The sequence below is a fragment of the Oncorhynchus masou genome, chromosome 11, assembly GCF_036934945.1.
Source record: "Oncorhynchus masou masou isolate Uvic2021 chromosome 11, UVic_Omas_1.1, whole genome shotgun sequence".
NCBI classification, from domain to species: Eukaryota; Metazoa; Chordata; class Actinopteri; order Salmoniformes; family Salmonidae; genus Oncorhynchus; species Oncorhynchus masou.
Window position 1 is genome coordinate 35,163,369 of NC_088222.1, and position 12,118 is coordinate 35,175,486.

A 12,118-nucleotide genomic window follows, 5' to 3' on the forward strand; every position below is an offset into this window, starting at 1 on the left:
ACTTCCGCTGAAATGCATACCTCGATCCACCCCAGCCAATAGGAATAGTTGTACCACAAAACACCTTATCATTTGGATGGGCTTTGATCGAAGCCCCGTCCATTAACTGCTAGGCGATGAGTATATCCAGGTGCTTCAAAGTCAGGTAAAACTGAGCGGGCACCTGCTCAGGGTGCGTTCGAGAGCAACGAATCAGTGCAATCGTTTTCTTAACATTTGCAGTTTGAGAGAACATTTTGCAATTTTATAACAAATTTCATGCAATTCTACTAATGGGGTGGAGAGCAATCTTTGCCGTTTTAAAGCTAAGCCAATTCTACAGTTTTTGCCATGTAAAATATGATTTCTGGGCACGTGCCTTGATTTGGCCATGATTATTACACTTTTCTTTAAAAAATGTAACTCTGACGTGTGATCCATCATTAAAAAGATTGACCTAGAGAATCTTTGATTTAAATACATGGGATAGTAATACTAGTATATACTAGTAATACTATATTAGTACTACTAATTGAACCATGTTATTTTCCAAATACTCCAATTATTTTGATTATTAATAGAGCATCAAACCTAAAAAGCTGCATAAACTCAGAGATACCCAATTTATGTGCTTCTCCCAGTTGATGCATGTTCTTCATACCGGCAGCCCGAAACGTGTCCAGTGTATTTAATGTGACGTCATCAGAAGTGGACGGTAGATGAAGACGAACGTAAGCGTGTTGATCTCGCCCGGAGCAGGTAAAAATCGGTAAAGTTTGGTTATAAACTGCTATGCAAAACGTTATGAAGGACACGAATTATGCCTCTCTTGAGGTGATATTGCGAAGTTGACTCAGGCTAGATAACGCGTTAGCTACATGCTTGTTCAATGGTAGCAGAGATGCTTTGAAGGTAACGTTAGCCTACTCTCAGGTTCTGAATATTTTGTTCAAACAGTTAAGTTACCATAAATAAACATGCATGTGTTCAGCCTTTGTATTTTCAAAAATCCTATAAGATCAACTGATGACTGGTCACTGTTTATCTGAAGTGGAAACACATTTAGGGTAACGTTAGGTAGCTAGGTGATTTTAGTTCCAAACTAGTTAGCCAACTATGCGGGCCCTATAAATTCTGAGATGCGAACGGAATCGATGCGATTAAACAAACGTATTAAATGAATTAGCACACGTTTATCAAAAGACAAACATAATGCATCAGTGATTCTTATTTAATGCAACTTTCTGAAGAGGCAACGACAATTCCCCGTCTGTGTAGCCGTTAGCGATGATGCTAGTGAAAAATCTTCTGGTAGATTCAATGTTAACTACAAAGTAGCCTATGCATACCTGCCAGAATGATATCATGATTATTTGCATAAATCCCAAAACATAACTGAATATCCTCTTGCTAGGTGCCCACTGGAATGATAGGGTACGTAACCCCAAAAATCGAAATTTCTCCATTTCCCCAGACCTCAAATGTAGTCTCCTGATGTGGTTTAAGCAGTATTGTTGACCTCGAACATCCAATAAAGTTGCTATTCGTATTAAATTAGAAGTGTGATTTTGATCGCAAAGAGCTGAAATAAATCTTGGGAAAATGGATACCTGGAAAACAGAATTTAGGGAAAAAGGAATACGGGAAAAAAGTAAAACAGATTTTATAGGGCTCTAATAGACTACGTAGCTAAGAGATGTAGCCTCCAATATATTCACAGCCTTAAATCAACTTTCAGGTTTGACAAGTCTCAAGATGGATTCCCTATACGGCCAGGTAGCCATTGGAGTATTGGGAGGAGTGGGCTGTGGACTTTTCCTTGGCTGGCACTTCCGGGCTCGGTTCAGCAACTCTTCCAAAGACAACGGGGCGGCGATGGGGAATGGCAGTAGGGGTGAAACGGCCACCAGCATCATGGGAGAAGGAGGGGAGTTCAAAATGATCCTGGTGGTCCGATCCGACCTGAAGATGGGCAAGGGGAAAGTGGCCGCCCAGTGCTCACACGCCGCCGTGTCGGCCTATAAACAGGTCCAGCGCAGGAACCCTGAGCTTCTGAAACAATGGGAGTACTGTGGCCAACCCAAGGTTGTGGTTAAAGCTCCAGATGAGGACAGTCTGATAGAACTGCTAACCCATGCCAAAGAGGTAGGGCTGCCTGTCAGTCTGATCCAAGATGCAGGGAGGACCCAGATAGCGCCAGGATCCCGTACTGTGCTGGGAGTAGGCCCTGGAGCAGCTGATCTTGTGGACAAAGTCACTGGACACTTGAAGCTCTATTAGACACGAAATAAGACTTGAATTGAGTTGTCTGTATTAGTTGAATTTGAAGTAGGATAATCATGGTCCACTTTAAAATGTGTTTTTTAATGGAGAAATTGTCATTTGGGAACTGTACATACATTTTCATTAAAAGGTCCAAACATCATGTCATTTTGTCCTCACATTTGCATTAAGGAGCTGATTCAGACCTAGAAAATGTACTTAAACACTAAGTATTTGGTATTCAGCCAAACCTTATTCAGTCGTGTAACGTGCTCTGCAGGTGTTGCTGGCTACCTTGCACGCTCTGAATACATTTCATTCAATTGCTGAAAACCCTCCCACTTGGTGGCCAAGAGATTTTCTTGTGGGGTTATCAGTACATTTATCTAATCTATCGAGAGAACGGGTTCAGAACATTAGGGATCAATAAGGAAGCCATCTCAATGTATGCATATTTGTCTCGGTTTCAGCACCAATTGGTAGATTTAAATATACTCTGATCTTGAGGGTTTAGGAAATAATTTATTAATCATAAACTGGTTTGGAGAGCCTTTCCACACAAAATATTGGTTAAAAAAAATAGTGGTTTGATTCATCCCAAAAGTTGCCATATTCAGTTCTTTAACCCAAAGTAATGTTGGAAGGTTAGTGTACAATAGTAGGTTATACCTTCATCTATTGCCTACACCAACCATTGGGTTCAAACTATTACGGCTTGGTCTGCAACGGGATTTATTTAGTCTTTAAAATATATAGTACCAGTCAGATTGGACACGCCTACTCACGCAAGGGTTTTTCTTTTCACTATTTTCTACATTGTAAAATTAATAGTGAAGACAAACTATGAAATAACACATGGAATCAGGCAGTAACCAAAAAAGTGTTAAATCAAAATGTTGTCCTGTTGAAAAACATGAGCACAACCATGTGGGATGGCGTATCGCTGCAAAATGCTGTGGTAGCCATTTAACATTCTTAATTTTTTTTAAATTTAACCTTTAACTAGGCAAGTCAGTTAATAAAGAACAAATAATTTTTTACAATGACGGCCAACCAAAAGGTCTCCTTAGGGGGCGGACGCTGGGATTAAAAACTTACAACAACAAAAAATATATAGGACACAACACTACATAAAGAGAGACCTAACACCGAACCCAAACCGGCTGCGCGCGTGCGCCATCGTGCATACTGTAATGACCTGACTAGATCATAAATGAGCAATTGTCCAGACAGAGGCTTGAGTTTGCGAATTGACGTTTTATTAAACCAACTTTACACGGGCTACTGTTTGGGCCGTAGCACACGCCAAAAAGATAACAGATAACCCACAAGCCAATCGTGACCTTCTCTTGGGAAGCCCAGACGTAAGAGAGAGAGAGAACAAAAAGCTGAACCTGGTCTTAACTTCCAATGCTCCACCCCCCCTCCACGCCACTCCGCCAACCACCAGGATGCCCGGCATCAGAACATTCCAGGCATTCCCGTGATTGGCAGATAGCAGGTTGATTGACATGTCGGACCCCGCGAACACCGGGTACTGGTCAGTACAACACAACCACCTCCTAGCCTAACACATAACACACAGCTGTCTGTGCGGGTCGCTACACAGCCCCCCCACCACAAAGTCCCTCGTCCCCGAGGGAACAAACAAAGTCTCTGAAGCGACCCGGAGGTCTCCTTTGCCTGCGTGTCCGTGATGGTCGCAGAGTGCCCCTCTGGGAATCAGGGGATGAAGGCATGGGGGACAAGGAAGCGGGAACGGGTAATACAGTCCGTGGCTCTGGGGAACCACGCGGTGACACAGGGGGGGAGACAGGGGGAGTGGGCTGTCTGGAGCCTTGTCTGCGGCACCTGAGGGTGGGTGCCTGGAGAATGTCATTGCCAGAGAGGGGAATTGTGGGGGTTCCTGGGGTTTGGGGAAAAGAGGCCCCTCTGTATGGGGCTAACCTGTCCCGGTGCAGTGCCACCTTTCTCCCCCTGGGAGGAAGCTGCACCCGGTACACAACCTCCCCTACCCTCTCCAGGACACTGCAGGGTCCCACCCAGTGACTGTCCAACTTGGGGCATCTGCCTTTTTTCCTTAGGGGGCTGTAGACCCAGACCAGCTCCCCAGCCACAAAGTGCCTTCCCCGGGTGTGCACGTCATAGTTCCTTTTCTGCCTCACACCTGCATTCACCAGCTGCTCCCTGGCGAAGGTGTGGGCTGTCTCCAGGCGGTCCTCGACTCTCCGGGCATACTCCGGCCCCGGAGGAACATGAGGGCTATCCAGGGGCCGACCAAACGCCATCTCCGCAGGGGTGCGGATCTCTCCCCAGCATGAGGAGGGCAGGCGTGCAGGAGGTGGAGTCTTGGACAGCGGAGCGGCATGCCATGAGGACCATAGGCAGGTGCTTGTCCCAGTCCCGCTGGTGTTTGGAAGAGACGATGGCCAGCTGCTGTCCAAGCGTTTTGTTGAAGCGCTCCACAAGGCCATCACTTTGAGGATGGAGAGGAGTAGTGCGGGTCTTGTGCATACCCAGCCTCTCACACATGGTGGCGAACACACGGGACTCAAAGTTTCTGCCTTGGTCGCTGTGGATGGACTCTGCAGCTCCAAACCTGCTGAACATCCCCGCTGTCAGGGCGTCGACGATGGTCTCTGCCTCCTGGTCAGGCAGAGCATAGGCCTCGGGCCATTTTGTGAAATAGTCCATGGCCGTGAGCACCCAGCGGTTTCCACTGTCTGTGGTGGGGAACGGCCCAACTACATCCACTCCCACCCTCTCCATGGGAGCCCCCACTGGGAACTGTTGGAGCTGAGCATGAGAGCGGCCTGGGGGCCCTTTCTCGCTGTGCAGTTGTCACAGCGGCGACAAAAGTCCTCCACATCCCTCTTGTGCTGCCCCCAGTAGAAGCCCTGACGGAGACGGCGCAGTGTTTTTGTGACCCCAAAGTGTCCAGTCCCCACCCCCATGAGTACTCTGGAGCACAGCCTCCCGCAATGCTTTTGGGACCACCACCTGCCACCTCTCCTCTCCCGTAGCTGACTCCTTCCATGCCCGCTGTAGCACGCCATCAGCCAGCCGCAGTCTCTCAAACTTCGACCACAACCCTTTGGTCGCGAGTGAGAGCGCTGTCACCTCTTCCCATGGTGGCCTCACCTGCGCCTCTACCCACTGTAGCACTGGCTGTAGGTCTGTGTCCCGTCCCTGCTGCTGCCGCCATTCAGCCACGTCGACAGTCTGCAGCTCGCAGCAGACAGGCCCGCCGCCCGACACACTGTGGCACAGACACCCTCCTCTGCCCGCAGCTCTCTCTCCCGTCCCTCTCTCCGTTCACAGTGGCGGCAGCCGTCTGCAGTACAGGGCCGACGGGACATGGCGTCGGCGTTGTAGTGGCGTGCCCCTGCCCTGTGCACCACCGTGAAGTCATACGGCTGAAGCTCCTCCAACCAGCGTGCCACCTGCCCCTCTGGCTCTCTGAAAGACATGAGCCACTGGAGAGCAGAGTGGTCAGTCCTTACAGTAAAGGGCAGACCACCCAGGTAGTACTTGAAGTGTTTGACGGAAGCCACAACAGCCAAGAGCTCCCGCCGGGTGACACAGTAGCGGCGCTCATGTTTGTCAAATGTTTTGCTGAAGTACGCCACCACTCTCTCCCCCTCTGGCCCCACCTGGGCCAGCACCCCACCCATGCCCACATTGCTCGCGTCTGTGTCCAGGATAAAGGGCAAGGTGAGGTCAGGGGGCGAGCACGGGGGCCTCGATCAGTGCACGTTTGAGGGTGTTGAACGCCTCCTCACACTCCACTGTCCAAGTGAAAGCCTTGTCCTTCGGCAGCAGGCGGTTCAGTGGAGCAGCAACGCTTGAGAAGCCCCGTACAAACCTCCTGTAGTACGAGGCCAGGCCCAGGAAGCTCTTCAGCTGACGCTGGTCGGTGGGGGTGGGCCAGTCTCTGACAGCCCCTACCTTGTCCTCCATGGTGCTGATCCCCTCCTTCCCCACTCGGTGGCCCAAGAAGGACACCTCTCTCCTCATGAAGTGGCACTTCTCGGGGTGGAGCTTCAGACCTGCGGCAGCCACCCTCTCCAGCACACGCCGTAGCGCCCCCAGGGCTGACTGGAAGGAGCTGCCATGGGCCAGGATGTCATCGAGGTATACCAGACACTGCTGTCGGGGGATGCCATCCAGCACCCTGTCCATCAAACGCTCAAAAGTAGCTGGAGCGTTGCACAGGCCAAAGCACAGGACCTTGAACTGCCAGTGTCCTCTGTTAGTGGAGAACGCAGTTTTGGCTCTGGCCTCTGGGGAGAGGGGCACCTGCCAGTAGCCACTGCGGAGGTCTAGTGAGGAGAACCAGGAGGACCCCCTAACCAGGTCCAGCGACTCATCGATACGTGGTATGGGGTACGAGTCCTTCCTGGTTACCTCATTCAGCCGCCTGTAGTCCGCACAGAACCTCAGCTTGCCCCCTTCTTCGGAACCATGACGACTGGCGCCGCCCAGGGGCTGTCTGAGGGCTCAATGAAGTCTGCCCGCTGCATCTCCAACACAGCCTTGTCTGCCGCCTCCTGGCGTGCCAGCGGGATACGGCGGGGACGCATCTTGATGGGTCGAGCATCACCTGTGTCGATCTCATGCTGCACCAGATGAGTCTGACCCACCTCTTCCTCACTCAACGCAAAGCTGTCTCTGAATTCAAACAGCAACTGCCACAACCGTTCCTGCTGCTCGGGGTCAAGACCAACACAGTTCCTCCCCCATATCTCCCTCACTGCAGACAGTGTCCTCTCCTCTCCCATCTGGGGTAGCTGGGCTGGGGGTTGCGGCCCGGGCTCACAGAGGGCTGTGTCATGGAGGTAGCTGGGGAATGTAACACACCGCCGTAGGTGACAGGGGGACTGGGGAAAAGTCACACACAGCTGTGGGGGAGGGGGCGCAGCCATGAGTCTCTGCTGCTTTAACTGTTGGAGTAAAGGGTTTGTTGGGTTGAGTGAATGTGACATTAGGGGGAGCCATGGTGACTTCCGTCCCTCCCTGGAAGCTCAGTGTGCCCCTATTTAGGTCTAACTGGCAGCCTGTGCTCCTAAGAAAGTCCAACCCCAGGATACAAGGGTCCTGCACAGCCGCCACCCACACAGGATGACGCACAGTCCTGCCCCCTACTGTCAGAGTCATTATTCCCTTCCCTTTCATGGGTGCCAGCTCACCTGTGACTGTGCGGAGCTGCACAGTTGTAGGCTCACACTGAGTCCAACCTGGCACAATATCTGGCCTCACCAGGGTTACTGTGGACCCAGTGTCCACCAGGGCGGAGCAGGGCACCCCCTCCACAGTGACAGGGACATGACAAAAGTCCCCAACACAGGTCCGGCCCACCACAACAACAGGCTCCATCCGCTTGCCCTCGTCTGCTTCTGGGGGAAGTGGAGCCTTGCTTCCCCGTCTGTGCCGGTGGGCTCCTCCTGAAGATGATGGTGGTTGGGATAGAAAGCCAGGGGTCCGCACTACCCGGTCTATGCGGACCCCGAGCCGTTTCCCTGAGCTCTGGGGGACATGGGGCAATCTCGGCGCAGATGGCCTGGCTGGCCACAACCCCAGCAGACCCTGGGACCAGGGCTTGTGTTTCGTGCCGCCTGTAGCGACACAGCCCGAATGAGTTTTGTCATTTCGGCCACCCAAGCAGGCTTTTCCGGCTCCGGGCTGCTCTGCCCCCAGCTCGCACAGAGGGTGTGTCTCCCTGCACCCCCACCAAAGCCCCAGCTGAAGCCCCAGCCCACACCAGCTCCCTCTCCAAAGCCATCTCCAAGGCTGTCTGCAATGACTCAGGATGAGCCAGCTGGGTCTGTATGCGCAGCTCCGTAGGAGAGAGCGCCTGTATGAACTGGTCCCGTGCTAGCTCGCTCTGCACGGAGGGGGCATGTGAGCATATGCCCGCCGAGAGAGGCTCTCAATGTCATTAGCTAGCACCCGTAGAGGCTCTCCAGGCTGTCTGCGTCTATTACTCAGTTCGGAGCGCAGTAGCCCGGGCTGTACACACTGTCCATAGCGCCTCCTCAGTGCTCCCACTAAAGCACCATAATCATGCCTGTCCTCGGGGCTAATCAATATCAAACAGGCCAGAGCTTCATCCGTGAGGCATAAAGCCAACTGCAGTGCCCTTTCTTCATCCGACCACCCCCTAAAATGAGCTAACAGTTCAAACTGAGCATGAAAAGCTTCCCAATCCGCCTTACCGGAATACTTCGGGGTCTTAACAGATACGGACGCAGCCGGGAACTGGGCGCCGCCATGTTTGTTTACATCCTGAGCCCCAGATTCCTCGTCACGCAGCGTCGACGTCGCCACTTCGGTCCGCCCACCAGAATCCGCGCGAAATACAGACGACGAAGCACTCATGCCCGCTTCAGCCGCCATCGCTCTAACGTCCTCCCTCAAGCGGCCTCTGCGCTCCGACGCCCTGGCGATCTCCTCAGACAGAACCCCCGACGTCCATTCACACGCACCTCCTTGGCCATAATCGTCCCCTACCTCCACCTTCACTTTCGGATTCCCTCGACGCATTTTCAATCCCCGTTCTCACCTACGGTAGCTAGCCACATAAGTCAGCTAGCTAGCTGGCTAACTTGTATTAACGTTTTTACTTCTGACACCAATGTAATGACCTGACTAGATCATAAATGAGCAATTGTCCAGACAGAGGCTTGAGTTTGCGAATTGACGTTTTATTAAACCAACTTTACACGGGCTACTGTTTGGGCCGTAGCACACGCCAAAAAGATAACAGATAACCCACAAGCCAATCGTGACCTTCTCTTGGGAAGCCCAGACGTAAGAGAGAGAGAACAAAAAGCTGAACCTGGTCTTAACTTCCAATGCTCCACCCCCCCTCCACGCCACTCCGCCAACCACCAGGATGCCCGGCATCAGAACATTCCAGGCATTCCCGTGATTGGCAGATAGCAGGTTGATTGACATGTCGGACCCCGCGAACACCGGGTACTGGTCAGTACAACACAACCACCTCCTAGCCTAACACATAACACACAGCTGTCTGTGCGGGTCGCTACAATACATTTATTTTGTCCCCCTACACCAAACGCGATCACGACACGCAGGTTAAAATATCAAAACAAACTCAACCAATGACATTAATTTGGGGACAGGTTGAAAAGCATTCAACATTTATGGCAATTTAGCTAGTTAGCTTGCACTTGCTAGCTAACTTGTCCTTATTAGCTAGCTTGCTGTTGCTAGCCACTTTGTCCTGGGATATAAACATTAAGTTGTTATTTTACCTGAAATGCAAAAGGTCCTCTACTCCGACAATTAATCCACACACAAAATGGTCAACCGAATTGTTTCTAGTCATCTCTTCTCCTTCCAGGCTTTTTCATCTTTGAACTCATATGATGATTGGTATCTAAACTTTCATAGTATTACCACGACAACTGGCAACACAATTCGTCTTTCAATCACCCACATTGGTATAACCAATGAGGAGATGGCACATGGGTGCCTGCTTCTATAAACCAATGAGGAGATGGGAGAGACTTCTTCTCCGTAATCTAGTATGGGAAGGATGGTCATCAATCAGGGTTAGTTTGGCAGCTGGGGTAAAAAAGGAGCGATTACGATAGAGGAAACCAAGTCTAGATTTAACTTTAGCCTGCAGCTTTGATATGTGGTGAGAGAAGGACAGTGTACCGTCTAGCCAAGAACTTGTACGAGGTGACTACCTCAAGCTCTAAACCCTCAGAGGTAGTAATCACACCTGCAGGGAGAGGGGCATTCTTCTTACCAAACCACATGACCTTTTGTTTTGGAGGTGTTCAGAACAAGGTTAAGGGTAGAGAAAGCTCATTGGAAACCAAGAAAGCTTTGTTGTAGAGCTTTTAACACAAAATCCGGAGAGGGGCCAGCTGAGTATAATACTATCATATTCATATAAATGGGTGAGAGAGCTTCCTACTGCTGAGCTATGGTGTTGATGTAAATTGAGAAGAGCGCGGGGCCTTTATTCGAGCCTTGGGGTACTCCCTTGGTGACAGGCCGTGGCTGAGACGGAAGATTTTCTGACTTTATACCCTGCACTCGTTGAGAGAGGTAGTTAGCAAACCAGCCAAAAACCCCTAAGAGACACCAATACTCCTTTACCTGGCCCACAAGAATGGAATGGTCTTCCGTATCAAAAGCTTTGGCGAAGTAAATAAAAATAGCACAACATTGCTTTGAATCAAGGGCAATGGTGACATCATTGAAGACCTTCAAGGTTACTGCCCCTATCAACCTTTTTAACCGGTCTCTCCTTTCTGGGGAGGTTCCCATTGCTTGGAAGACAGCCACGGTTCATATTTAAAATGGGGAGATCTAGCTGATCCTAATTTATAGGCCTCTCTATTTTGCCCTGTTTATCATAAGTGTTGGACAAACTTGTCAATCAACTGACTGGCTTTCTTTATGTCTATAGTATTCTCTCTGGTATACAATCTGGTTTCCGCTCATGTTATGGATGTGTCACTGCAACCTTAAAGGGTCTAAACCATCTGACCCAGATTATTTTTTGGGGGGGTCATATTTAAGGAGCTATAGATATTTAGCACCTCGGACTCAGTGACTGCCTGCAGGGAGAAATTTTGTAGTGGGGCAGGGGGAAAAGAGGGAGAAGTATTGGGGATAGTTGCATTAGAAGGGGTGAGAGATGAGGAAATGTTGGACGTGCAAGGAGGCATGGCTGAGTCAAATAGGAATCCTGACTTAATGAAGTGGTGGTTAAAATGCTCAGCCATGTGCTTCTTGTCAGTAACAACCACATCGTCAACATTAATTTTTTGTTATTATACCTCCTGGTAACCTGCCTCACCCAATGTGATACGAAATCGCTATTATTTTAAATTTTAGAACACATTCAAGAATCTCCAGAAGCTAACCAGCTAATTGGCTACAAGCTATTTAGTAACTGTTAGCCACTGCTAGCGGCTTTTACCTTCTGCACAGATACCAGCCCTGTTTTTAGCCTGGATAATACTCGCCAGTCTACCAGTATCGGACTGTCTCTCCACAACAACGCCGGATCCCTGCTGTAATCCCTGGACCACTACTTCTGATCTTCACAGCTAGCTTGCAGCACCTATGTAATTTCAGTTTGTCTTTTCAAGAAGCTGATTAAACACCATGATCATTACACAGGTGCACCTGGTGCTGGGGACAATAAGGCCACTCTAAAATGTGCAGTTTTGTCACAAAACACATGTCTCAAGTTCAGGGAGCGTGCAATTGGTATGCTGACTGCAGGAATGTCCATCAGAACTGTTACCAGATAATTTGTTAATTTCTCTACCATAAACTGCCTCCAATGTCATTTTAGAGAATTTGACAGTATGTCCAACCGGCATCACAACCCCTGTAACCACACCAGTACAGGACCTCCACATGCGGCTTCGTCTGAGACCAGCCACCTGGACTTGCACAATCTATGTGCTCGCCGTCCTCACCAGGGTCTTGACCTGACAGCAGTTTGGGGTCGTAACCGACTTCAGTGGGCAATTGCTCATCATTGATGGCCACTGGCACGCTGGAGAATTGGAAGCTGAAAATGTCCCAGTTCTTCCATGGCATGCATACTCACCAGATGTCACCCACTGAGCATGTTTGGGATGCTCTGATTCAACAGCGTGTTCCAGTTCCCGCCAATATCCAGCAACTTTACACTGCCATTAAAGAGTGGGACAACATTCTACCTGCTGGTGGTGGTCACCCCAGCTACTGACTGGCTTTCTGATCCACGTCCCAACATTTTAATTTTTTAAGGTATTGGTTACCAACAGATACTAACAATACATACCTGTATTTCCAGTTATGTGAAATCTGTAGATTAGGGCCTAATTGACTTATGAAC

At 50.0% G+C, this 12,118-nt stretch overlaps 1 protein-coding gene across 2 annotated transcripts; it reads left to right on the forward strand.

Moving 5' to 3' along the window:
* The first annotated feature begins 676 nt into the window (after positions 1–676).
* ptrh2 (peptidyl-tRNA hydrolase 2) lies at positions 677–2,404 on the forward strand. Of its 2 annotated transcripts, none has more exons than XM_064977176.1 (2): positions 677–738; positions 1,718–2,404. In XM_064977176.1, exons 1-2 carry the CDS (start codon positions 699–701, stop codon positions 2,257–2,259), a joined length of 582 nt encoding a protein of 193 aa, XP_064833248.1. In that variant the 5' UTR covers positions 677–698; the 3' UTR covers positions 2,260–2,404. The 2 variants fall into 2 exon arrangements, with proteins under 2 accessions (XP_064833248.1, XP_064833249.1); XM_064977177.1 differs by having other exon boundaries at positions 678–748.
* The last annotated feature ends 9,714 nt before the right edge of the window (positions 2,405–12,118 follow it).